The sequence below is a fragment of the Caenorhabditis remanei genome, chromosome I (assembly GCF_010183535.1).
Source record: "Caenorhabditis remanei strain PX506 chromosome I, whole genome shotgun sequence".
Classification (NCBI taxonomy): Eukaryota; Metazoa; Nematoda; class Chromadorea; order Rhabditida; family Rhabditidae; genus Caenorhabditis; species Caenorhabditis remanei.
The window spans coordinates 4,327,896-4,353,992 of record NC_071328.1 but is presented as its reverse complement, the minus strand read 5'-3'; the positions used below and the strand labels follow the sequence as shown (position 1 = coordinate 4,353,992).

At 36.2% G+C, this 26,097-nt stretch overlaps 10 protein-coding genes across 10 annotated transcripts; 8 read left to right on the top strand and 2 right to left on the bottom strand.

The window, feature by feature from the left end:
* Positions 1–410: 410 nt before the first annotated feature.
* On the top strand, positions 411–2,754 carry GCK72_000684 (uncharacterized protein; the record flags this gene model as incomplete). The annotated part of the gene is made up of 5 exons (XM_003109391.2): positions 411–490; positions 538–1,146; positions 1,232–1,747; positions 1,948–2,532; positions 2,580–2,754. The coding sequence occupies 5 exons, from the start codon at positions 411–413 to the stop codon at positions 2,752–2,754; spliced, it is 1,965 nt and encodes a 654-aa protein (XP_003109439.2).
* Positions 2,755–2,867: 113 nt separating this feature from the next.
* GCK72_000682 (uncharacterized protein) lies at positions 2,868–8,121 on the bottom strand (the record flags this gene model as incomplete). The annotated part of the gene is made up of 8 exons (XM_053722619.1): positions 2,868–3,006; positions 3,049–3,158; positions 6,703–6,781; positions 6,837–6,885; positions 7,029–7,096; positions 7,139–7,248; positions 7,641–7,683; positions 7,901–8,121. 8 exons carry the CDS (start codon positions 8,119–8,121, stop codon positions 2,868–2,870), a joined length of 819 nt encoding a protein of 272 aa, XP_053591264.1.
* On the top strand, positions 4,865–6,828 carry GCK72_000683 (uncharacterized protein; the record flags this gene model as incomplete). Its single annotated transcript, XM_003109257.2, has 4 exons — positions 4,865–5,322; positions 5,410–5,925; positions 5,998–6,606; positions 6,654–6,828. 4 exons carry the CDS (start codon positions 4,865–4,867, stop codon positions 6,826–6,828), a joined length of 1,758 nt encoding a protein of 585 aa, XP_003109305.2.
* Positions 8,122–8,646: 525 nt separating the features above from the next.
* GCK72_000681 (uncharacterized protein) lies at positions 8,647–11,106 on the top strand (the record flags this gene model as incomplete). Its single annotated transcript, XM_003109234.2, has 5 exons — positions 8,647–8,801; positions 8,849–9,436; positions 9,511–10,011; positions 10,290–10,880; positions 10,926–11,106. 5 exons carry the CDS (start codon positions 8,647–8,649, stop codon positions 11,104–11,106), a joined length of 2,016 nt encoding a protein of 671 aa, XP_003109282.2.
* Positions 11,107–12,062: 956 nt separating this feature from the next.
* Positions 12,063–13,189, top strand: GCK72_000680 (uncharacterized protein; the record flags this gene model as incomplete). Its single annotated transcript, XM_053722618.1, has 3 exons — positions 12,063–12,256; positions 12,303–12,887; positions 12,973–13,189. 3 exons carry the CDS (start codon positions 12,063–12,065, stop codon positions 13,187–13,189), a joined length of 996 nt encoding a protein of 331 aa, XP_053591263.1.
* A 45-nt stretch (positions 13,190–13,234) lies between these two features.
* On the top strand, positions 13,235–14,478 carry GCK72_000679 (uncharacterized protein; the record flags this gene model as incomplete). Its single annotated transcript, XM_053722617.1, has 3 exons — positions 13,235–13,476; positions 13,684–14,250; positions 14,298–14,478. 3 exons carry the CDS (start codon positions 13,235–13,237, stop codon positions 14,476–14,478), a joined length of 990 nt encoding a protein of 329 aa, XP_053591262.1.
* Positions 14,479–15,575: 1,097 nt separating this feature from the next.
* GCK72_000678 (uncharacterized protein) lies at positions 15,576–17,973 on the top strand (the record flags this gene model as incomplete). Its single annotated transcript, XM_003109270.2, has 5 exons — positions 15,576–15,778; positions 15,826–16,419; positions 16,503–17,018; positions 17,085–17,678; positions 17,793–17,973. 5 exons carry the CDS (start codon positions 15,576–15,578, stop codon positions 17,971–17,973), a joined length of 2,088 nt encoding a protein of 695 aa, XP_003109318.2.
* A 121-nt stretch (positions 17,974–18,094) lies between these two features.
* GCK72_000677 (uncharacterized protein) lies at positions 18,095–18,460 on the bottom strand (the record flags this gene model as incomplete). The annotated part of the gene is made up of 1 exon (XM_053722616.1): positions 18,095–18,460. One exon carries the CDS (start codon positions 18,458–18,460, stop codon positions 18,095–18,097), a length of 366 nt encoding a protein of 121 aa, XP_053591261.1.
* A 2,635-nt stretch (positions 18,461–21,095) lies between these two features.
* Positions 21,096–21,671, top strand: GCK72_000676 (uncharacterized protein; the record flags this gene model as incomplete). The annotated part of the gene is made up of 1 exon (XM_053722615.1): positions 21,096–21,671. The coding sequence occupies one exon, from the start codon at positions 21,096–21,098 to the stop codon at positions 21,669–21,671; it is 576 nt and encodes a 191-aa protein (XP_053591260.1).
* A 367-nt stretch (positions 21,672–22,038) lies between these two features.
* On the top strand, positions 22,039–24,510 carry GCK72_000675 (uncharacterized protein; the record flags this gene model as incomplete). The annotated part of the gene is made up of 5 exons (XM_053722614.1): positions 22,039–22,286; positions 22,332–22,919; positions 23,005–23,508; positions 23,716–24,282; positions 24,330–24,510. 5 exons carry the CDS (start codon positions 22,039–22,041, stop codon positions 24,508–24,510), a joined length of 2,088 nt encoding a protein of 695 aa, XP_053591259.1.
* Positions 24,511–26,097: the final 1,587 nt, after the last annotated feature.

The window sequence follows — 26,097 nt, the reverse complement described above, 5'->3', positions numbered from 1 at the left end:
GACCATATTCGCTCTAATGAGACGAAAAACCGTGTGTCGCCTGTCGTGGGAATGGAAGGATGACGACGTGGCAGAGATGAGGACACACAAGACCCACTACATCTCCTCGTTCAGCTCATTGATTTTTTCGAATTTTTCATTTTTTCCAACCCTTTCTCAATTATATTCTTCATTATTTCAGAATGAAAACTATGAAACTTTCCAGTTTTCCCTTGCGTGTCCAAACTGAAATATTCTCAAGTATGGAATTGATCGATATTCTTTTTCTGTCATTTTGTTCGAAAAAATTGAAAAAATCGATAGAATCATGTATAAAATTGAGACTTGATAAGATCATTTCAATCACATACTGCTCCTCAAAACCAAATAATGTTAGAATTTTATCTTCTAACAGTAATAACAAGGAGTTCATGAAGTTAGTGCCAAGAGAAGAAGGTAGAAATCGGCCTGTCGTTCAAATGAATCTGTTTGGAATTGACGTAGACTGTTGGTGAGTTTTTCGTTAAGCAAATTATTTATAAACCAGATATTTTCCAGCATGGCAACTAGAAATCACCCATTCTTTATACTATGCAATCAGCAAGACGGAGAGCAAATGTTACAGACCATCCACAACTATTTCAGACAATTTTTCGGGTGTTCTATTGAATATCATTTAGAAAGTCGTTGCTTGGACTATATACCAAGACTGGAGAACATCAAGAGTAGTAATATTTGTTTCTGGAATGAAGAAGCGAGTACACAATTGTGGGATGGGTACATAACTCTCTCACCCTCACAGGACTATATTCGATTGAATGGATGCGGAAGTTATGAAAACGAACAAAGTTTGAAACTGGCTCAGACCAAAGTGCTTGACCTATGGATCCCGGACAGTAAAGCCGGAGATATTTTGAAGAATTTCAAGGGAAGACATCTGTTCATAAGTGGTGGAACAGTCAAAAATGATGATGTCATTCAGTTTCTGAACAGTTGGAAATCAAATCAGACACATCAAAATTTGGAGTACTTGAGTATACATCGCGAGAGAGGACTTTATCAGGATTTAAAAAGGGATCTAAATCCTGAAAAAATAATGAGAAACCTTGACATCAAACGGTTTGACCCGAATCAGAAGATGCCGATTTATCGTTATGACAGAAGAAGGTAGAGTGATATGGGGTCATTATTATGACTTGGATATCAGAGAATATTTACTGTATATAGAGTACTAAGGTACTGTTGTTTTCAGAAGAGATTGGGGTAAATGCGAATGGAAAATCGAAGAATTCAGTAGTCCACATTTCATAGTTCGAGATGCTGATCAACACGTGGCATCACTGGAAGTCACAACTCGAGGAATCAAATTTGCTTCATGGAAAATGACAGAAGAAGAGGTTATGAGAGGAAGAATTCAGAAGACTTTCCAACGAACTCCACTCCAAAACGCTGACCCTCCCAGAAATTCCATGAAATTTTCAAAATTTTCAAGGCAGATTCAGAGAGAGATATTGTCGAGCATGGAGTTGGTGGATCTGTTGATGATGGCTTCTTGTTCTCAGATTTTCTATCAAAATATGAAATCATTGATGAGAAGCCGTTTCGACAAGATACTCACAATCACTTATGAGTGGAGACCGCCGTCGCGCCTCAATATTTCCTCATCTAGTAGTGGATACAATCCATTTATGAGTATCAAAATGAGGTATGAACTGAGAGGTCGTCCACTTATCTCAATGAATTTTCTCGGAATGGATTTACAAGTGAGGTGAGTAAGAAAGAGATTAAATCATTCGAGGTAGCTCCATTTCTACTATCACAGCCAGTGTTTTGGTGCCAGCGAGTCTGAATTCCATTTGTTCTCATTTAATTTAGAAATACACCAGATATGCTCGACATAATAAAGTGTTCGTTCTCACTACCGTACACTGAACAACTTCCCAAATTAGTTCATTTCATTCCTTTCAGTATGCCAACCAGAAATCATCCACTTATGGTACTACTCAATTTGGAACAGGAACAAACACTGCTTCCATCTATCCACAATTACTTCCTTGACTTCTTTGGTTCATCCATTAAATATCAGTTAAATGTTAAACTTCTGATGCCACCATTTTCAAAACTGAAGAATATCACTAGTACAGATGTATCCAATCACATAGGAGTAGCTGCGTTCCACGATTTCCTTGCGATATCTCCTAATCAGGATTTTATCGGACTATCTGAATTAGAAAGCCCTTTGCTTGGAAGAAATTTGGAATTTGCTAGGACGAAAGTGTTACATATTGGTGAAACGAACTGCTCGGCAGATGACATTTTATCCAATTTCGAAGGAAGACAGTTGTTTATTGACGATGGAATCATAAGCGATGGAGCTATCATTCAGTATCTGAACAAGTGGAGATCAAATGAAGGATATCAGAATTTGGAATATTTCAGTATTTATGTCTCTCCATTTAAAAATCCTCTCAGTCCGAACCAAATCATGAATAGTATTCCAATCAATCGCTTGGACTTACCTGATCAACTGCCAGTTTATCAATTTGCAAAGAAGTAAGTCGATAATTGAGTTGATGTCTTATAACGATCATATTTTTCAGAGATTGGAAACTTACTTGGCGAATTCATATGTTCAGCAGTCCAGATTATATTGTTAGAGAGACTGATCAACACGTGGCATCTATAAAAATTAAGGAGAATAATATCACTTTTGCCGCTTCGAATATGACTGAAAAGGAGTTTTTGGAGAAACGCCTCGTCAAAAGACTCTATTGAAAACAACAAATCTTTAATTGCATGTTTAAGAAGACAACATTCTGAATATTATATTGTTATGAACACCTTAATAACTCTGTTTCAAACACTGCTGTTTAATAAATTTTATTACGTCAAGCTTTATTGAATCTTCCGTCTAAACTTCCATTTGAAATATCCTTCGTCCACTTCCACAATCTCGTACTCCTCTTTGTCCTTGATGACTCCTTCCTCAATGAGGCGCATCCGTTCCCGCACATAATGTTTGGGAAGCTGCAAATCTTTGTTTAGAAATGAAGGCTTTAAAAGTAGTACCTCTTCATCATACTCTGCATTAGAACGTCCTTTGTCATTAATGAGTTTGTGAAGGCGACCAGCGTTTGGTTCAAGAGCGCCTCCGATTTCGTAGTGGTGAGCTCACCGATCTGGAAAAAAAAGATTTATCTGTGTACTAGATGATGAAATATAGATATTCAAGTTCTATTCCGATAAAACCCGTAGTAGAGGCGAGCCTAGCAGTGCGCCTATTATATCTCACTTCCCAAAAAGCTGTTGATTGACAAAATATAGCTTAATGTTCATAGAATATTTTTTCAGTTGAAAAAAAAATAATTGTGGATAGATGTAAGCATGGTTTCTCTTTGCACCCTATTGCATTGTATCTCAAGTGGGTGAATTCTGGTTGGCATGCTGAAATGAATGAAATAAGCAATCAGAATTTAGAAAAAAATAGTCCGACAGGCGACGATAAATAGACTCCATCTCATTTGAAAGCAAGTGGCAACGATTATTTTTGTTATTTTCGTTTTTACTTCTATAACTCAGAAACAATTATTAACCAAATTCCTTGGCACCAAAACGCTGGCTGTTATGAAAGTACACGGCGTCTCGAGTCTTGCTCACTCACCAAACTTGTAAATCCATTCCGCACAGATTAATCGGAACATGTGGACCAGATCTGAGACTTGTCGGTATGATTATTCTCTCGAACTTTCAAATTTTGAATACCGAACTTTTCGATTTTCCAGTCACACCCATTTCATCCGCTTCTGAAAACAGGAGTTATTTTGTAATCTATCTAGACTAACTGAACTGTGACTATCCAAATCACAGTAATCTCTTCCCACTCTACCTTCTCTCATAGCTATAAGTCAGCATCTTCTGGTTCGGATCGAACTGTTTTATGTATATCAACATTTCTCATTATTCAGAAGCATCATCCATAACTCTCTGTTCAGTTCTCTCCGGTCTAATCTTCCTGATAGTTTCCTCTCCGTCGTCAAGAACTTCACCCGCTAGCGAGATGCAGTTATCTTTGAGTTCTTCTCCATTCCTATCGTCTGTCACACCTCTCAGACACCCAGTAAGAAATCGAAGAACATTACATAATCAAATTCAGAATATCTCAAGTCACTCTGCTTACATTTTTCAAAAAGTCAAATTAAACCTTTCTATCTTATAATTAGGCCCGCCGTCTGTCTCCTACGATGACAGGATAGATTATCATCGGAATGGAAGGGTGACGACGTGACAGAGATGAGGACACACAAGACTCACTACATCTCCTCGTTCAGATCATTGATTTTTTTGAATCTCTCGTTTCTTTCTATCTCTTTCTTAATTATATTCTTCATTATTTCAGAATGAAAACTATGAAACTTTCTAGTTTTCCCTTGGTGGTCCAAACTGAAATATTCTCAAGTATGGAATTAATCGATATTCTTTTTCTGTCGTTTTGCTCGAAAAAGTTGAAAAACGTGATAGAATCAACTATAAAATTGAGACTTGATAAGATCATTTCAATCACATACTTCTCCTCGAAACCAGATAATGTTAAAATTTCATCCTCCAATAGTAATAACAAGGAGTTTATGAAGTTGGTGCCAAGAGAAGAAGGTAGAAACCGGCCAATTGTTCGAATGAATCTGTTTGGAATCAATGTTGATTGTTGGCAAGTTTTTCGTTAAGCAAGTCATTCATAAACCAGATATTTTTCAGCATGGCAACTAGGAATCACCCATTCTTAATACTGTGCAATCAGCAGAACGGAGAGCAAATGTTACAGACCATCCACAACTATTTCAGAGGGTTTTTTGGGTGTTCTATTGAATATCATTTAGAAAATGGTTCCATGGACTATATAGCAAGACTGGAGTACATCAAGTATAGTAATATTTGTTTCCGGAATGAAGGAGCAGCTGCAGAGTTGTGGGATGAGTACTTAACTCTCTCACCCTCACAGGAATATATGCGATTGAATGCACACGGAAGTTTTGAAAACGAACAAAGTCTGAAACTGGCTCAGACCAAAGTGCTCGATATATGGATCCCGAACAGTAGAGTTGGTGATATTTTGAAGAATTTCAAGGGAAGACAACTGTTTATAAGTGGTGGGATAGTCACAGATGATGATGTCATTCAGTTTCTGGACAGTTGGATGTCAAGTCAAACACATCAAAGTTTGGAGTACTTGAATATAAATCGAGGGAGAGGAACTGATCTAAATCCAGAGAAAATAATGAGAAATATTAATATAAAACGATTTGATCCAAATCAGAAGAGGCCGGTTTATCGCTATGATAGAAGAAGGTTAGGGGGAGAAGAGTTATTATTATGATTTTGTTAGCAGAGTAAATGTAGTTAGTCTAGATGGAAAAAAAATTATCCTGTTTTCAGAAGAGATTGGGGTAAATGCGACTGGAAAATAGAAGAATTCAGTAGTCCAAACTTCATAATTCGAGATGCTGATCAACACGTGGCATCATTGGGAATCACAACTAGAGGAATCCAATTCGTTTCATGGAAAATGAGAGAAGAAGAGGTTATGAGAGAAAGGATTCAGAAGAATTTCCAGAAAACTCCTATCCAAAAAGCAGACCCTCCCAGAAATTCCATCAAATTTTCGAAGTTTTCATGGCTAATTCAAAAAGAGATATTGTCGAATATGGAATTGGTGGATCTGTTGATGATGGTTTCTTGTTCTCAGAAATTATATCAAAAGATGAAATTAATAATGAGAAGCCGTTTCGACAATATACTCACAATCACTTATGAGTCGAGTCCGCTGTCGTACATCAACATTTCGTCATCTAGTAGTGGAGACGAATCATTTATGAGTCTCAATCTGAGAAATGACTTCATAGGCCGTCCACTTATCCCAATGAATCTTCTCGGAATGGATTTACAAGTGAGGTGAGTAAGAATCATCGTGTCACTACCGTACGCTGAACAACTTCCCTAATGAGTTCATTTCCTTCTTTTCAGTATGCCAACCAGAAATCATCCACTTATGGTACTACTCCATTTGGAACAGGAACAAACACTGCTTCCATCTATCCACAATTATTTCCTCGACTTCTTTGGTTTGTCCATCAAATATCACTTAAATGTTTACTACCTGTGGCGACAATATTCAAAAATGAATAATATCAGTAGTACAGATATATCCAATCACATAGGAGTAGCTGCGTTCCACGACTTCCTTAGGATCTCTCCTAATCAGGATTATATCAAACTACCTAAATTAGAAAGCAACACAGGGTTACAATTGGAGAGCCCTTTGCTTGAAAGAAAATGGAAATTTGCTAGGACGACAGTGTTAGATATTGATAGAACGAATCGGTTGGCAGAAGACATTTTATCCAATTTCGAAGGAAGACAATTGTTTATTAACAAAGGAATTATAAGCGATACAGCAATAATCCAATTTCTGAACAAGTGGAGATTGAATGAAGGATATCAGAATTTGGAGTATTTGAGTATTACTGTCTGTCCATTTACACATCCTCTCAATCCGAAGCAAATAATGAATAGTATTCCAATCAATCGATTAGATTCATCTGCTCAACTGCCAGTTTACCAATTTGCAAAGAAGTGAGTCCATAATTCTGTTGATGTCTCATAACTTCAATAATTTTCAGAGATTGGGCACGTACTTGGAGAATTCACAAATTCACCAGTCAAAATTACATTGTTAGAGATTCGGACAAACACGTGGCGTCCATAATTATTAAGGAGAACAATATCACATTTGCCGCATCGAATATGACTGAAAAGGAGTTTTTGGAGAAACGCCCCGTCAAGAGACTCTATTGAAAACATACGTTAATTGCTCTTCTTTGTTTTTAATTGCATGTTTAAGAAGACAACATTCTGAATATTATATTGTTATGAACACCTTAATAATTTTGTTTCAAATACTGCTGTTTAATAAACTTCATTCTCTCAAGCTTTTTTGAATCATCGGTCTAAACTTTCATTTAAAATTTCCCTCATCCACTTCCACAATCTCGTACTCCTCTTTGTCCTTGATGACTCCTTCCTCAATGAGACGCATCCGTTCCCGCACATAATGTTTGGGAAGCTGCAAATCTTTGTTTAGAAATGAAGGCTTTAAAAGTAGTACCTCTTCATCATACTCTGCATTAGAACGTCCTTTGTCATTAATGAGTTTGTGAAGGCGACCAGCGTTTGGTTCAAGAGCGCCTCCGATTTCGTAGTCGTGAGCTCACCGATCTGGAAAAAAAAGATTTATCTGTGTTCTAGATGATGAAATATAGATTAGCGGGGTTTCGAAACGTCTCTGAATAAAATATTCAAGTTCTATTCCGGTAAAACCCGTAGTAGAGGCGAACCTAGCAGTGCGCCTATTATATTAGCACGGCACGCTTCTTACAACCGCGCTCTATCGAAACCGAAGAAAATAGGTTGCGAAATTGAGAGACTCAGAGAAAAAGAGACATTTTTCAGAGGAATTTCGGTGGAGCGCAGTTGTAAGAACTGTGTCGAGCTAATATCTCACTTCCCAAAAAGCTGTTGATTGACAAAATATAGCTTAATGTTCATAGAATATTTCATCAGTTGAAAAAAAAATTGTGGATAGATGTAAGCATGGTTTCTCTTTGCACCCTATTGCATTGTATCTCAAGTGGGTGAATTCTGGTTGGCATGCTGAAATGAATGAAATAAGCAATCAGAATTTAGAAAAAAATAGTCCGACAGGCGACGGTAAATAGACTCCATCTCATTTGAAAGCAAGTGGCAACGATTATTTTTGTTATTTTCGTTTTTACTTCTATAACTCAGAAACAATTATTAACCGAATTCTTTGGCACCAAAACGCTGGTTGTTATGAAAGTACACGGCGTCTCGAGTCTTGCTAACTCACCAAACTTGTAAATCCATTCCGCACAGATTGATCGGGACGAGTGGACGAGTTCTGAGACTTGCCGGTATGCTTATAAATGGATCGTCTTCACTGCTAGATGATGAAATGTCGATAAAATGAGAGGTTCTCGACTCGTAAGTGATTGTGAATATCTTGTCGAAATGGCTTCTCATCAATGATTTCATATATCGATGGAATTTCTGAGAACAAGAAGCCATCATCCACAGATCCACTATTTGCCGATATCTCTTTTTGGATCAGCCATGAAAATTTTTAAATTTTGATGGAGTTTAGGATCACATCTCTCAGACACCCAGTAAAAAATCGAAGAACAGTACATAATCAAATTTAGAATATCTCAATTCACTCTGCTTCCTTTTTTCAAAAAGTCAAATTAAACCTTTCTGTCTTATAATTAGTTCCACCGTGTGTCTCCTACGATGGTAGGATAGATTATCATCGGAATGGAAGGGTGACGACGTGACAGAGATGAGGACACACAAGACTCACTACATCTCCTCGTTCAGATCATTGATTTTTTTGAATCTCTCGTTTCTTTCTATCTCTTTCTTAATTATATTCTTCATTATTTCAGAATGAAAACTATGAAACTTTCTAGTTTTCCCTTGGTGGTCCAAACTGAAATATTCTCAAGTATGGAACTAATCGATGTTCTTTTTCTGTCATTTTGCTCAAAAAAGATTAAAGAAACGATAAAATCAACTATGAAATCGAGACTTGATAAGATGATTTTCATCACATACTCCTCTACTAGCCCGGACGAGGCTAGAATTTCATCTTCTTACAATTACAAGGAGTTTATAAACTTAGTGTCAAGAAAAGAAGCAAAAGATCAATCGATCGTTCGAATGAATTTATTTGGAGTAGATGTGGACTGTTGGTGAGTTTTTCGTTATGAAAGTCATCTAAAAGCCAGCTATTTTTCAGCATGGCAACTAGGAATCACCCATTCTTTATACTATGCAATCAGCAGAACGGAGAGCAAATGTTACAGACCATCCACAACTATTTCAGAGGGTTTTTCGGATTATCTATTGAGTATCATCTGAGATGTGGTTGCTTGAACTATGTACCAAGGCTAGAGAATATCAATATTAGCCGACTTGCTTTCCTAAATAGAACAACAGGTGCACAATTGTTGGAGCAGTACTTAACTGTCTCACCCTCTCAGGAATATCTTCAATTGCTATCAGTCAATGGTTTTGAATACGAAAGGCATCTGAAACTGATGCAGACTGAGATTTTCGATACCGTAATCCCAGATAGTAAGGCTGCAGAGATTTTGAATTATTTCAAGGGAAGACATCTGTTTATAAGATATGCAATAATCACAGATGAAGAAGTCATTCAGTTTTTGAACAGTTGGAAATCAAGTCAAACACATCAAAACTTGGAGTACTTGAGTATACGTCTCGGGGGAGAAATCGATCTAAATCCAGAAAACATAATGAGAAATCTTGACATCAAACAGTTCGATCCGAGACAGAAGATGCCGATTTATCGTTATGACAGAAGGTACAGTGAGATAGGGTTATTACTATGATTTGTATTGTGAAATTTTTGTTAGTGTAGAAACAACTTGGTTTCAGATATCCTTTTCATCAATGCGGCTGGACAACAGCAGAACTCAGAAGTCCAAATTTTATAGTACGAGACACTGATCAACACGTGGCATCACTGGAAATCACAAACAGAACAATCAAATTCGCAGCATGGAAAATGACTGAAGAAGAAGTCAAGAGAGTAAAGATTCATAAGCCTTTTCAAAAAAATCGAAGGGGAGACCCTATCGTGAACTTCATCAAAATTTCAAAAATGCCATGGCTGGTTCAAAAAGAGATATTGTCGAGCATGGAGTTGGTGGATCTGTTGATGATGGCTTCTTGTTCTCAGAAATTCTACCAAAATATGAAATCCCTGATAAGAAATAAGAGATTCACAATCTCTTATAAGGCGACAGACATTCTTTCCGTCGATATCTCTTCATCTAGTAGTGGAGATAGGCCATTTATGAATATCAGTTGGTCACGATGGTTTGAAGTTCGTTCATATATGACAATTGATTTTTGCGGAATGGAATTGAAAGTAAGGTGAGTGAATAAGAGTCGATACAGTCCATTACGCAATTGCTTTACACTTTTCGATGCTTCAATTTGTCATTTCAATCTTCTTTATAGGGAAAAAAGCACATCACTTTAATTAGCATAATCAAAATATATTAGTGGTATGTTTTTGTCAATATAACGCTTTGGAAATTCTCCATTTTTTGGAAGCGAAATGTCTGGTGGCAAAACGTCAGGTGACGAAATGTCCCGTAGCCAATTGCTCTACACTTTAATGATTCCGTTGATCATATCATTCTTTTCAGTATGCCCACCGAAAATGGACCACTCATGGTACAATGCAATCCATCTCAAGAAGAAACTATTCTTCCCTCAATCCACAATTATTTCCTTGATTTATTCGGTTCATCCATCAAATATCAGTTGAATGTGAGGACGTTGACGTCCAAATTATCGAAAATGAGGAGTATTACCAACACAGATTTATCACATAGCGGTGAAATAGGAACAACAGAGTTCCAGGATTTTCTTACGGTCTCTCCTAATCAAGATTTCATCAGACTTATGTCATTTGAGAATCCTTCGCTTGGAGAAAACTCGCAATTCAAAAGGACAAAAATTTTGGATATTGGATATACGTACTGCTCGGCAGATGACATTTTATCCAATTTCGAAGGAAGACAGTTGTTTATTGAGAAAGGAATCATAAGTGATATTGCTGTCATCCAATTTCTGAAAAAGTGGAAATCGAATGAAGGATATCAGAATTTGGAGTATTTGAGCATTTCTCTTAGAACTCATCGTTGTCAGATCAATTCAAATATTATTATGAATAGTATTCTAATTAATCGATTAGATCAATCTGACAAATTGCCAGTTTACACATTTGATAAAAGGTAAGTCGACAATTCATTTCAAGTCATAAATTCCGTATTTTTCAGAGGTACTTATTTCGGACATACTTGGCGAATTAATCAGTTCAGTAGTCCAAATTACATTGTTAGAGATTCGGACCAACACGTGGCATCCATTATGGTTACGGAGAATAATTTCACTTTTGCCGCGTGGAATATGACTGAAAAAGCGTTTTTGGAAAAACATTCCTTCAAGAGATTCTATTGAAAACATACGTCAATTGATGTTCTTTGTCTTTAATTGCATGTTTAAGAGGACAGGTTTACATTCATTTTTTCATCAAACCTTTTGAATCCTCCAGACACTCATAATCATCACTTTCAGAGTCCATTTCATAGACAAATCCTGTAAGAACATTTTTAAATTCTTCCTAACTACAAGATTTCTTCACCTCTTCTTTGTCTTTTTGACCCAATTGAACTCTAGCTCATCTCATCTTTCTTTATGTTGGTTTGATATAAACAGTTATTAAAAAATGGAAAAATTACTGAAATAAAATAAGCAAAATGAATCCATGCTAAAAAAATTAATTCAGTAGAGCGCATTTTCTAAGCTTGTGCCGACTTGGTGCCCAACTCGGTCCCGCAACCAACTCTCCCGTTTGGGCCCAACCAGGGCCAAACTAGTGTCCACTGGGCCATGTGGCCCTTTTTGTGGGCAATTCACCGTATTCAATGGCCACATGGCCCATTCAACAGTTTCACTGAAAATATTGATGAGATGTCGTTTCGATAAGATACTCACAATCACTTATGAGTCGAAACATGTTCGGCAAATGAGACTCCGCCCACTTTCTTCAATACACTTTTTGATGAAAATTGGTGCGTGTAAATTATGAGTCTTCGTTAGACTGTGTATCTTACCGTATAGATGATCCATATTTGCTCTAATGAGACGAATGGATAGATAGTCTTGGGAATGGAAGGGTGACGACGTGACAGAGATGAGGACACACAAGACTCACTACATCTCCTCGTTCAGCTCATTGTTTTTTTTGAATCTCTATTTTTCTATCTCTCTTTCTTTATTATATTCTTCATTATTTCAGAATGAAAACTATGAAACTTTCTAGTTTTCCCTCGGTGGTCCAGGCTGAAATATTCTCAAGTATGGAACTAATCGATATTCTTTTTCTATCGTTTTGCTCGAAAAAGATTAAAGAAATGATTGAATCATCTATAAAATCAAGACTTGATAAGATCATTTCCATCACATACATTTCTTCTGGGCCAGAATACGCTACAATTTCATCTTCTAACACTGATGACAAGGAGTTTATGAAGTTGGTACCAAGACAAGAAGGTAGAAACCGATCGATAGTTCGAATGAATCTGTTTGGAATCGACGTGGATTGTTGGTGAGTTTTTCGTTTAGAAACTAATTTATAAGCCAGATTTTTTTAGCATGGCAACTAGGAATCACCCATTTTTTATACTGTGCAATCAGCAAAACGGAGAGCGAATGTTACAGACCATCCACAACTATTTCAGACAATTTTTCGGGTCATCTATTGAATATCACTTGAAAAATCATTGCCCGAACTACATACCAAGACTGGAGAATATCAAGAATAGTATTCTTTACTTCGGAAATGAAGAAGCAGCTGCACAATTGTTGGATGGGTACTTAACTCTCTCACCCTCACAGGAATATATCGCAGTCTTTTCAAGCGGAGGATTTGAATATGAAAGGAATCTGAAATTGGCTCAGACCAGTGTTCTTGATATATGGATCCCGGACAGTAGAGCTGGAGGGCTTTTAAAGAATTTCACTGGGCGACGACTGTTTATACGTGGAATAGTCACAGATGAAGATGTCATTCAGTTTCTGAACAGTTGGATGTCAAGTCAAACACATCAAAATTTGGAGTACTTGAAAATAAATCGAGGGAGAGGAACTGATCTAAATCCAGAGAAAATAATGAGAAATATTGAAATGAAACGATTTGATCCGAATCAGAAGATGCCGGTTTACCAGTGTGATAAGAGGTAGAGTGAGAAGAGTTATTACTGAAACTTTTAGTCAGAATTCAGTTAGTATTTATATAGAAAACAAAATAACTCCTGTTTTCAGAGAAGTTTTTGACTACTGGAAAATAGAAGAATTCAGTAGTCCAAACTTCATAATTCGAGATACTGATCAACACGTGACATCACTTGAAATCACAACACGAGGAATCCAATTTGCTTCATGGAAAATGACAGAAGAAGAGGTTATGAGAGGAAGAATTCAGAAGAATTTCCAAAGAACTCCTATCCAAGAAGCATCCCCTCCCAGAAACTGCATCTAAATTTCGAAATTTTCATGGTTAATTCAACGTGAGATCTTGTCGAATATGGAGTTGGTGGATCTGTTGATGATGGCTTCCTGTTCTCAGAAATTCTATCAAAATATGAAATCATTGATGAGAAACCGATTCGACAAGATATTCACAATCACTTATGAGTCGGGAATATCGCCGTTTATTTCATCGTCTAGTAGTGGAGACGAACCATTTATGAGTATCAATCGGATATTTGATTTCAGAGGTCGTCCACGTATTTCAATGAATCTTCTCGGAATGGATTTACAAGTAAGGTGAGTAAGAAAGAATGTAAATCAGTTTATATGAATATGAAGAAACTAAACTATTATTAGAGCCAGTGTTTTGATCAATCAGATTTTCATTTGTTTTCATTTAGGAGTTATTTAGAAGAGAACCAGTTATGCGTGACATAACAAGTGTTCGTTGTTACTACCATACACTGAACAACTTCCCTAATGAGTTCATTTCCTTCCTTTCAGTATGCCAACCAGAAATCATCCACTTATGATACTATCCGATTTGGAACATGAAGGAACACTCGTTACATCTATCCACAATTATTTCCTCGACTTCTTTGGTTCATCGATCAAATATCAGTTAAATGTTTACCTCCTCATGCCACCATTTTCAAAACTGAGTAATATCTCTAGTACTGTTTTATCGAGTGATATAGGAGTGGCTGAATTTCTTAAGACCTCTCCTAATCAGGATTTTATTGCACTATCTCGTTTTCATGACCATTTGCTTGGGGGAAATCTGGAATTTACTAAGACGAAAGTGTTAGATATCGGCAAAGCGTTTCGCTCGGTAGATGATATTTTATCCAATTTCGAAGGAAGACAGTTGTTTATTGACGATGGGATCATAAGCGATACTGCTATCATCCAATTTCTGAACAAGTGGAATTCGAATGAAGGATATCACAATTTGGAGTATATCAGTATTTCTGTCTCACACTCTCTCAATCCAAATCAAATAATGAATAGTATTCCAATCAATCAGTTAGACCCATCTGATCAACTGCCAGTTCACCAAGTTGCTAGAAAGTAAGTCCATAATTGAGTTGATGTCTCATAACTTCAATATTTTCCAGAGATCGTTATGGGAAACATTTTTGGAGAATCCTTAAGTTCAGCAGTCCAAATTACATTGTGAGAGATTCGGATCAATACGTGGCATCCATCTTGATTACGGCGGATAATATCACTTTTGCCGCGTGGAATATGGCTGAAAAGGAGTTTTTGGAGAAACGGCCCGTCAAGAGAATCTATTGAAACAACACATTTTTAATTGCATTTTTAAGAAGACAACATTCTGAAATTTGTATTGTTATGAACATTTTAATAACTTTGTTTCAAACTCTACTGTTTAATAAATTGGATTCTGTATTGAAATCATCGGTCTAAACTTTCATTTGAAATTCCATCAAATTCCAATTTTCACTCCTACAGATTTTCCAGAATTCTCCAAAACCGGTTTCTTTGTGATGTGAGATTTAACGACATGTTCACAAATAATTAGTCATCAGTTATCTTGATGACAAGCTTCTTTTTGTGTGTATTGTGTTCCATCTATTATTTTTTCAGCTTCTATTTCCGTCCAACTGTTCGTCTACAAAATTTGCTCTGTTTCCAATCACTTTTAAAGAAAACTTGTCTTTAAAAATTTGAAAAACAATAGAAAATGAGTTACGCGATTCAAACATATTTAGATGATTGAGATCTTCAGACTACGACTTTAACTTTGAATCACCACATACATAAAAAGCAGAGTAGTTGCTTCAAAAAAGTATCTACCGACGTAACAAGAAAAGTCATCTTCGGAAAATAGCTTGTTTATAATATTTTCCTTTTATCCGCGTCCATATCTAATATGGATTATACAGGATCCATAAGGGGTCCACATTTAGAACACGGATCGAATATGGACAAGACAACATTCTGAAATTTATATTGTTATGAACACCTTAATAACTCTGTTTCAAACTCTGCTGTTCAATAAATTGTATTCTGTATTGAAATTTTCGGTCAATTCACTCTGCTTACATTTTTCAAAAAGTCAAATTAACCTTTAACGATAATTAATTCTGTCTTATAATAAGGTCCACTGTCTGTCTATGTGATGACAGAATAGATTGTCATCGGAATAGTGGACGTGGCAGAGATGAGGACACACAAGACTCACTACATCTCCTCGTTCAGCTCATTGATTTTTTTGAATCTCTCTTTTTACATTGTTTTTCCATCAACATCTTCATTATTTCAGAATGAAAACTATGAAACTTTCTCGTTTTCCCTCGGTGGTTCAAACTGAAATATTCTCAAGTATGGAACTAATCGATATTCTTTTTCTCTCGTTTCGCTCGAAAAAAATGAAAAAGTCGATAGAATCAACTATGAAATCGAGACTTGATAAGATCATTTCAATCACATACTCCGCCTCGGATCCAGATAATGTTAGTATCTCATCTTCTAACAGTAATAACAAGGAATTTATGAAGTTGGTTCCAAGAGAAGAAGCAAAAAACCGGCCTGTCGTTAGAATGAATCTGTTTGGAATCGTCGTAGACTGTTGGTTAGTTTTTCTTCAAACAAGTCATTTATAAACCAGATATTTTTTAGCATGGCAACTAGGAATCACCCATTCTTTATACTATGCAATCGGCAAGACGGAGAGCAAATGTTACAGACAATCCACAACTATTTCAGACAATTTTTCGGATCATCTATTGAGTATCAATTAGAAAGTCGTGATTTGGGCTATATACCAAGACTGGCGAACATAAAGTATAGTAATATTTGTTTCCGGAATGAAGCAACAACTGCCCAATTTTGGGATGGGTACTTAACTGTCTCACCCTCACAGGAATATATTCGATTGTATGGATGCGGAATTTTTGAAAACGAACAAAGTCTGAAACTACTGGCTCAGACCAAAGTGCTCGACTTATGGATCCCGGACAGTAGAGCCGGAGATTATTTGAAGAATTTCAAAGGAAGACATATGTTTTTAATTGATGGAATAGTCACAGATGATGATGTCATTCAGTTTTTGAACAGTTGGAAATCAAGTCAAACACAACTAGATTTAGAGTTCTTGAGTATACATTACTGGCGAGGAATGAATCTAAATCCAGAGAAAATAATGAGAAATCTTGACATCAAACGGTTTGACCCGAATCAGAAGATGCCGATTTATCGTTATGACAGAAGAAGGTAGAGTTATATGGGGTCATTATTATGACTTGGATATCAGAGATTATTTACTGTATAGAAAACAAAATTGATTCTGTTTTCAGGAAAGACTGGGGTAAATGCGACTGGAAAATAGAAGAATTCAGTAGTCCACATTTCATAGTTCGAGATGCTGATCAACACGTGGCAACACTGGAAATCACAACACGAAGAATACAATTCGCAGCATGGAAAATGACAGAAGAAGAGGTTATGAAAGGAAGAATTCAGAAAACTTTCCAGAAAACTCTAATCCAAGAAGCATCCACTTCCAGAAATTTCATGAATTTTTCAAAATGTTCATTGCTGATCCAAAAAGAGATCTTGTCAAGCATGGAGTTGGTGGATCTGTTGATGATGGCTTCTTGTTCTGAGAAATTCACTCGAAATATGAAATCATTGATGAAAAGCCGTTTCGACAAGATACTCACAATCACTTATAAGTCGAATCCGCTGTCGTACATCAATATCTCATCATCTAGTAGTGGAGACGAACCATTTATGAGTATCAATCGGAGAAATGATTTCATAGGTCGTCCACTTATCTCAATGAATCTTGCCGGAATGGATTTACAAGTAAGGTGAGTAAGAATAATTGTGTCAATACCGTACGCTGAACAACTTCCCTAATGATTCATTCCTTTCAGTATGCCAACCAGAAATCACCCACTTATGATACTATCCGATTTGGAACATCAAGAAACTCTGCTTACATCTATCCACAATTATTTCCTCGACTTCTTTGGTTCATCCATCAAATATCAGTTAAATGTTTACATGCTGACGCGACCATTTTCACAACTGAGGAATATCAGTAGTACAGATGTATTCAGTTTCCTAGAAGTAGCTGCGTTCCACGATTTCCTTGCAATATCTCCTAATCAGGATTATATCAGACTACCTGCGTTAGAAAGCATCACAATGTTACGAAGCCATTTGCTTGGGGAAAATTTGAAATTTGCTAGGACGAAAGTTTTACATATTAATAGATCGAATCGCTCGGTAGATGACGTTTTATCCAATTTCGAAGGAAGACAGTTGTTTATTGATAATGGAATCATAAGCGATACAGCAATCATCCAATTTCTGAACAAGTGGAAATCGAATGAAGGATATCACAATTTGGAGTATTTCAGTATTTCTGTCTCACACTCTCTCAATCCAAATCAAATAATGAATAGTATTCCAATCAATCAGTTAGACTCATCTGATCAACTGCCAGTTCATCAAGTTGCTAGAAAGTAAGTCCACGAGGCCTCCAGAGGCTCTCTCAAAGTACTAAGCCCAGTGCGTTGAGAGGGCCTCCGCTGAGTCCAAAATTGGGTGGATGTCTTATAACGCTAATACTTTTTCAGAGATCGCTTTGGGAAACAGTTTTGGAGAATCCATAAGTTCAGTAGTCAAAATTACATTGTTCGAGATTCGGATCAACACGTGGCATCTATAACGATTACGGAGAACAATATCACTTTTGCCGCATGGAATATGACTGAAAAAGAGTTTTTGGAGAAACGCCCCGTCAAAAGATTATATTGAAAACATACGTTAATTGCTCTTCTTTGTCTTCAATTGCATGTTTAAGAAGACAACATTCTGAATATTATATTGTTATGAACATCTTAATAACTCTGTTTCAACCTCTACTGTTTAATAAATTTCATTCCATTTGAAATTCCATCGAAGATACAGTAGTCTTCGAAACTGTCGTTTCTTTGGATTTGCTCTTTTTATTATTCTTTTTAGCCTTTATTTTCATTCCATCCTTCGTAATCGTTGGCTGAATTGTCTGTTCATTTGATCGTTTCTCTTTACTTTTCAGACATTTCGCAATTGAAACTTTATTGCCTTCTGCTGCTGTTTCAGATGACTTCTTTCTCGAAACTCCTCTTGATCTTGCATCCACTTTTGTTTTACCTCTGTCCACTTTTCTACTACTTTCTTTCTTTTTCGATTTGCATTGAATGAGAGAAGGAATTGAAATCAAGAGAACCAAAACTACGAAAAGTAATACAACTTCATCCATCGACTGTCTTTATAGATTATTATTTAATTATGTTAAATGAATCTCATTAGAGCGAATATGGTTCATCTATACGGTAGAAGAAGTCAAGAGAGTAAAGATTCATAAGCTTCTTCAAAAAAATCGAAGGGGAGACCCTATCGTGAACTTCATCAAAATTTCTAAAATGCCATGGCTGGTTCAAAAAGAGATCTTGTCGAGCATGGAGTTGGTGGATCTGTTGATGATGGCTTCTTGTTCTCAGAAATTCTATCAAAATATGAAATCACTGATGAGAAGTCGTTCCGATAACAGATTCACAACCTTTAATTTTTTTTTAAATTAAATTAAATTTATTGACTAAAAAAAATAATCAATACTATACACTAGAGACCTGATCAAGCCCCTCACGAGGCGACAGACCAGGTAGGGGTGGGGGGAACAAATAAAAAATAAAAAATTGAGAATCATAATGGCAAGATAGGATTGGGGGAAGGATTATAAAACCGAACTGTGAAAGTGGTGGTGGAAGAATTTTGAGAAGGATAAATTAAATTAAAGTGACAGACCGTTAAAATGGGAGAGGCGGGTGAGTGAGCAATATAATGCATGGGGGTGGGAGAGAGAGAGAGATCAAACTTATAATCGATTAATGGATTGTTCAAGAAGGGAGATAAATTTACCGGGGGAGAGAAATTCAGGACAATTAGATGTGATGGAATTCCAGATGGGGACAGTGGAAGAGAAGAAATCATTTACTTGTGGTCTAATACAAATGAGGGTCATGGGTCGTCGGTTAGAGTTAGACAGTCTGACATAAGAGTGGATTTCAGGAAAGAAAGTGGCGCCGCAAATTATTTTATAGAGGAGCATTAATTGAGATTTAAGACGACGGTGACGGAGGGAGTATAAATCAAGAATCTCGAGACGATTTAGATAGGAAGTATAGCGAATGTTACATCTCTGAAGAACTTTCCTGGTGTAAGATCGGAGAGGTTTTTCTAGTTTATGAGAGAGAATGCTAGAGGGAGACAATTGATTTTTGCGGAATGGAATTAAAAATAAGGTGAGTGAGCAGGAGTCGAGGCACTCGATACTTTATCACATTGGTGACCACAAGCTTGGTTTCTACTCATTATTTAAGAGATTGGAAATATAACAGGAGAAAGTGTAACAAAAGTGTTACATTTCAATCATTCAATTGGTCATCTCATTCTTTTCAGTATGCCCACCGAAAATGGTCCACTTATGGTACAATGCGATCCAGCTCAGATTTCAAAAGAAACTCTGCTTACATCTATCCACAATTACTTCCTTGACTTATTCGGATCATCCATCAAATATACATTGATTGTGAACAAGCTGACATCCGAATTATCGAAAATGAGGAATTACCAGTACAGATTTAATGTATAGCGGTGAAATAGGAACAACAGAATCCCAAGATTTTCTTACGGTTTCTCCTAATCAAGATTTCATCAGACTTACTATATTTGAAAATCCATCGCTAGGAGAAAACTCGGAATTCTCTAAGACAAAAGTTTTGAATATTGGATCTACGTACTGCACGGCAGATGACATTTTATCCAATTTCGAGGGTAGACAGTTGTTTATTGAGAAAGGAATCATAAGTGACATTGCTGTCATCCAATTTCTGAACAAGTGGATATCAAGTGAAGGATATCAGAATTTGGAATATTTGAGCATTTCTCTTAGAACTCATCGTTGCCAGATCAATTCAAATATTATTATGAATAGTATTCTAATTAATCGATTAGATAAATCTGACGAGTTGCCAGTTTACACATTTGATAAAAGGTAAGTCGACAACTCATTTCAATTCATTAATTCCGTATTTTTCAAAGGAACCTATTTCGGACACACTTGGCGAATTAATCAGTTCAGTAGTCCAAATTACATTGTTAGAGATTCGAACCAACACGTGGCATCCATTATGGTTACGGAGAATAATTTCACTTTTGCCGCGTGGAATATGACTGAAAAAGCGTTTTTGGAGAAACATTCCTTCAAGAGATTCTATTGAAAACATACGTCAATTGATGTTCTTTGTCTTTAATTGCATGTTTAAGAAGACAGGTTTACATTCATTTTTTCATCAAACCTTTTGAATCGTCCAGACACTCATAATCATCACTTTCAGAGTCTATTCCATAGACAAATCCTGTAAGAACATTTTTAAATTCTTCCTAACTACAAGATTTCTTCACCTCTTCTTTGTATTTTGAACCAAATTGAACTCGAGCTCATCTCATCTTTTTTCATGTTGGTTTGACATAAAAATTTATTGAAAAGTGAGTAAATAAATGAAATAAAATAAGCAAATGCAAAAAATGGCATATTGTTCTCAGAAAATTCATCGATATATAAAATTATTGATGAGAAGCTGTTTCGACAAGATATTCACAATCACTTATGAGCCGATGCAGACGCTTTTCATTTATATCTCAGTGGGTTCCGCTGACTAACATGTTCTGCAAATGGGACTCCGCCCACTTTTTTCAATACACTTTTTGATGAAAATTGGTGCGTGTAAATTATGAGTCTTCGTTAGACTGTGTATCTTACCGTATAGATGAACCATATTCGCTCTAATGAGATTCATTTAACATAATTAAATAATAATCTATAAAGACAGTCGATGGATGAAGTTGTATTACTTTCCGTAGTTTTGGTTCTCTTGATTTCAATTCCTTCTCTCATTCAATGCAAATCGAAAAAGAAAGAAAGTAGTAGAAAAGTGGACAGAGGTAAAGCAAAAGTTGATGCAAGATCGAGAGGAGTTTCGAGAAAGAAGTCATCTGAAACAGCAGCAGAAGGCAATAAAGTTTCAATTGCGAAATGTCTGAAAAGTAAAGAGAAACGATCAAATGAACAGACAATTCAGCCAACGATTCCGAAGGATGGAATGAAAATAAAGGCTAAAAAGAATAATAAAAAGAGCAAATCCAAAGAAACGACAGTTTCGAAGACTACTGTATCAACAGAAGATTATGATCCTGTAGATGAAAAGACAGCGAAAGATTATACGGAGAAAAAGACGAGAACAGTTTCAACTGCTGAAGAGCGTATTCCTTCAAGACGGGAACAACGCACACAGTCTACATCAATTGAGACGATTGCAGATAAGCCGAAAAAGAAGCCAAAAACAGAGGAATACATGGAGTCGCAGAATGATGATGACACGTTGAGATGTGTGAAAAGTATCTGTAATTAATCTAGTTGTTGTTCCATATCAGTCTCCAATAAATTTTTAAATTTATTTTATTAATGAAAATGTCGAAATCAAAATTGGTGCGTGTAAATTATGAGTCTTCGTTATACTGTGTATCTTACCGTGTAGATGAATCATATTCGCTCTAATGAGACGAAAGGATAAATAGTCATAGGAATGGACGTGTGACGACGTGGCAGAGATGAGCACACACAAGACTCACTACATCTCCTCGTTCAGATCATTGATTTTTTTGAACCTTTCTCTTTTTCTAACTCTCTTTCTTTATTATATTCTTCATTATTTCAGAATGAAAACTATGAAATTTTCTAGTTTTCCCTCGGTGGTCCAAGCTGAAATATTCTCAAGTATGGAACTAATCGATATTCTTTTATTGTCATTTTGTTCAAAAAAGATTAAAGAAAGGATAGAATCAACTATAAAATCAAGACTTGATAAGATCATTTCCATCACATACACCTCTTCTGGGCCAGAATACGCTACAATTTCATCTTCTAACACTGATGACAAGGAGTTTATGAAGTTGGTACCAAGAGAAGAAGGTAGAAACCGGCCTGACGTTCGAATGAATCTGTTTGGAATCGACGTGGATTGTTGGTGAGTTTTTCGTTCAGAAACTAATTTATAAACCAGATTTTTTAGCATGGCAACTAGGAATCATCCATTCTTTATACTATGCAATCAGCAAAACGGAGAGCAAATGTTACAGACCATCCACAACTATTTCAGACAGTTTTTCGGGTCATCTATTGAATATAACTTGAAAAATTATTGCTCGTCTTACATACCAAGACTGGAGAACATCAAAAATACTACTCTTTATTTTGGGATTGAAGAAGCAGCTGCACAATTGTTGGATGGGTACTTAACTCTCTCACCCTCACAGGAATATATCGCAGTCTTTTCAAGCGGAGGTTTTGAATATGAAAGAAATCTGAAATTGGCTCAGACCAATGTTCTCGATATAGTGATCTCAGGCAGTAGAGCTGGAGGGCTTTTAAAGAATTTTACTGGACGACAACTGTTTATAAGTGATGGAATAGTCACAGATGACGATGTCATTCAGTTTCTGGACAGTTGGATGTCAAATCAAACACATCAAAATTTGGAGTACTTGAAAATAAATCGCGGGAGAGGAACTGATCTAAATCCAGAGAAAATAATGAGAAATATTGATATGAAACGATTTGATCCGAATCAGAAGATGCCGGTTTACCAGTGTGATAAGAGGTAGAGTGAGAAGAGTTATTACTGAAACTTTTAGTCAGAATTCAGTTAGTATTCATATAGAAAACGAAATAACTCCTGTTTTCAGAGAAGTTTTTGACTACTGGAAAATAGAAGAATTCAGTAGTCCAAACTTCATAATTCGAGATACTGATCAACACGTGACATCACTGCAAATCACAACACGAGGAATCCAATTTGCTTCATGGAAAATGACAGAAGAGGAGGTTATGAGAGAGAGAATTCAGAAGAATTTCCAGAAAACTCCACTCCAAGAAGCATCCCCTCCCAGAAACTCCATCAAAATTTCGAAATTTTCATGTCTAATTCAACGTGAGATCTTGTCGAATATGGAGTTGGTGGATCTGTTGATGATGGCTTCTTGTTCTCAGAAATTCTACCAAAATATTAAATCATTGATGAGAAGCCGATTCGACAAGATATTCACAATCACTTATGAGTCGGGAATTTCGCCGTGTATTTCATCGTCTAGTAGTGGAGACGAACCATTTATGAGTATCAATCGGATATTTGATTTCAGAGGTCGTCCACGTATTTCAATGAATCTTCTCGGAATGGATTTACAAGTAAGGTGAGTATGAAAGAATGTAAATCAGTTTATATGAATATGAAGAAACTAAACTATTATTGGAGCCAGTGTTTTGATCAATCAGATTTTCATTTGTTTTCATTTAGGAGTTATTTATAAGAGAACCAGTTATGCGTGACATAACAAGTGGTCGTTGTTACTACCATACACTGAACTACTTCCCTAATGAGTTCATTTCCTTCCTTTCAGTATGCCAACCAGAAATCATCCACTTATGATACTATCCGATTTGGAACAGGAACAAACACTGCTTCCATCTATCCACAATTATTTCCTTGACTTCTTTGGTTCATCCATTAAATATCAATTGAATGATCACGTCCTGACGCCACCATTTTCAAAACTGAAGAATATCACTAGTACTGTTTTATCGAGTGATATAGGAGTGGCTGAATTTCTTAAGATCTCTCCTAATCAGGATTTTATTGCACTATCTGATTTTCATAACCATTTGCTTGGGGGAAGTCTGGAATTTACTAAGACGAAAGTGTTAAATATCAGCAAAGCGTTTCGCTCGGTAGATGATACTTTATCCAATTTCAAAGGAAGACAGTTGTTTATTGACGATGGAATCATAAGCGATGCAGCTATCATCCAATTTCTGAACAAGTGGAAATCAAATGAAGGATATCAGAATTTGGAGTATATCAGTATTTCTGTCTCAAACCCTCTTAATCCAAATCAAATAATGAATAGTATTCCAATCAATCAGTTAGACTCATCTGTTCAAGTGCCAGTTTTCCGAGTTGCTCGAAAGTAAGTCCATAATTGAGTTGATGTCTCATAACTTCAATATTTTCCAGAGATCGTTATGGGAAACATTTTTGGAGAATCCGTAAGTTCAGCAGTCCAAATTACATTGTGAGAGATTCGGATCAATACGTGGCATCCATCTTGATTACGGCGGATAATATCACTTTTGCCGCGTGGAATATGGCTGAAAAGGAGTTTTTGGAGAAACGTCCCGTCAAGAGAATCTATTGAAACAACACATTTTTAATTGCATTTTTAAGAAGACAACATTCTGAAATTTGTATTGTTATGAACATTTTAATAACTTTGTTTCAAACTCTACTGTTTAATAAATTGGATTCTGTATTGAAATCATCGGTCTAAACTTTCATTTGAAATTCCATCAAATTCCAATTTTCACTCCTACAGATTTTCCAGAATCCTCCAAAACCGGTTTCTTTGTGATGTGAGATTTAACTACATGTTCACAAATAATTAGTCATCAGTTATCTTGATGACAAGCTTCTTTTTGTGTGTGTTGTGTTCCATCTATTATTTTTTCAGCTTCTATTTCCGTCCAACTGTTCGTCCACAAAATTTGCTCTGTTCCCAATCACTTTTAAAGAAAACTTGTCTTTAAAAGTTTGAAAAACAATAGAAAATGAGTTACTCTATTCAAACATATTTAGATGATTGAGATCTTCAGACTACGACTTTAACTTTGAATCACCACACATAAAAAGCAGTACATAAGAAGCAGAGTAGTTGCTTCAAAAAAGTATCTACCGACGTAACAAGAAAAGTCATCTTCGGAAAATAGCTTGTTTATAATATTTTCCTTTTATCCGAATGCGTCCATATCTAATATGGATTATACAGGATCCATAAGGGGTCTACATTTAGAACACGGATCGAATATGGACAAGACAACATTCTGAAATTTATATTGTTATGAACACCTTAATAATTATGTTTCAAACTCTGCTGTTCAATAAATTGTATTCTGTATTGAAATTTTCGGTCAAAACTCCTATTTGAAATTCCATCAACCTATTTTTACTCTCGCAGATTTCCCAGAACCCGCCAAAAGCGGTGTCTTTATAGTGTCAGATTTAACTATATGTTCAAAAATAATTAGTCATCAGTTGTCTGGAATTTCTAAGTTTTTTGTCTGACAAGGTACCACATTCAACGTAAAATATAATGCCTTGACTTCGAACAACAACACATCAAAAGGCATTTTTAATCCCCGAACGTTTGCAGTGGCCCTCCAGTTCCGAGAAAATCAGTTCCAAAGTTTAGGTTAATTTTAGTGCTCAAACTCAAGTTGCCACTCCGCGTGTTTCCCCAACATCTATTTATATCCATTCGGGGGATAGGAATATCAGCGGTTGAATGTTTGGGGGTAACAGGCTCCCAGACTTATTCAAAACAATAATCTTCCAGTGGGTTCCGCTGTCTAATTCGTTCGACAAACGAGACTCTGCCCACTTTCTTCAATCGACTTTTTTCAAAAGGCTAATTGGTGCGTGTTATGGAATTTTCATAAAGAAATTAGGGGTTTTAAAGTTTTCATTAGAATGTGTGTCGTACTGTATCGATGGACAATCTTCGCTCTAATGAAACAAGAAACCGTGTGTCTACTGCATTGACAGGATAGATAGTCTTGGGAATGGAAGGGTGACTACGTGACAGAGATTAGCAAACACAAGACTCACTACATCTCCTCGTTCAGATCATTGATTTTTTTGAATCTCTCTGTTTTTCCAACCTTTTTCTCTTTTATATTCTTCATTATTTCAGAATGAAAACTATGAAACTTTCTAGTTTTCCCTCGGT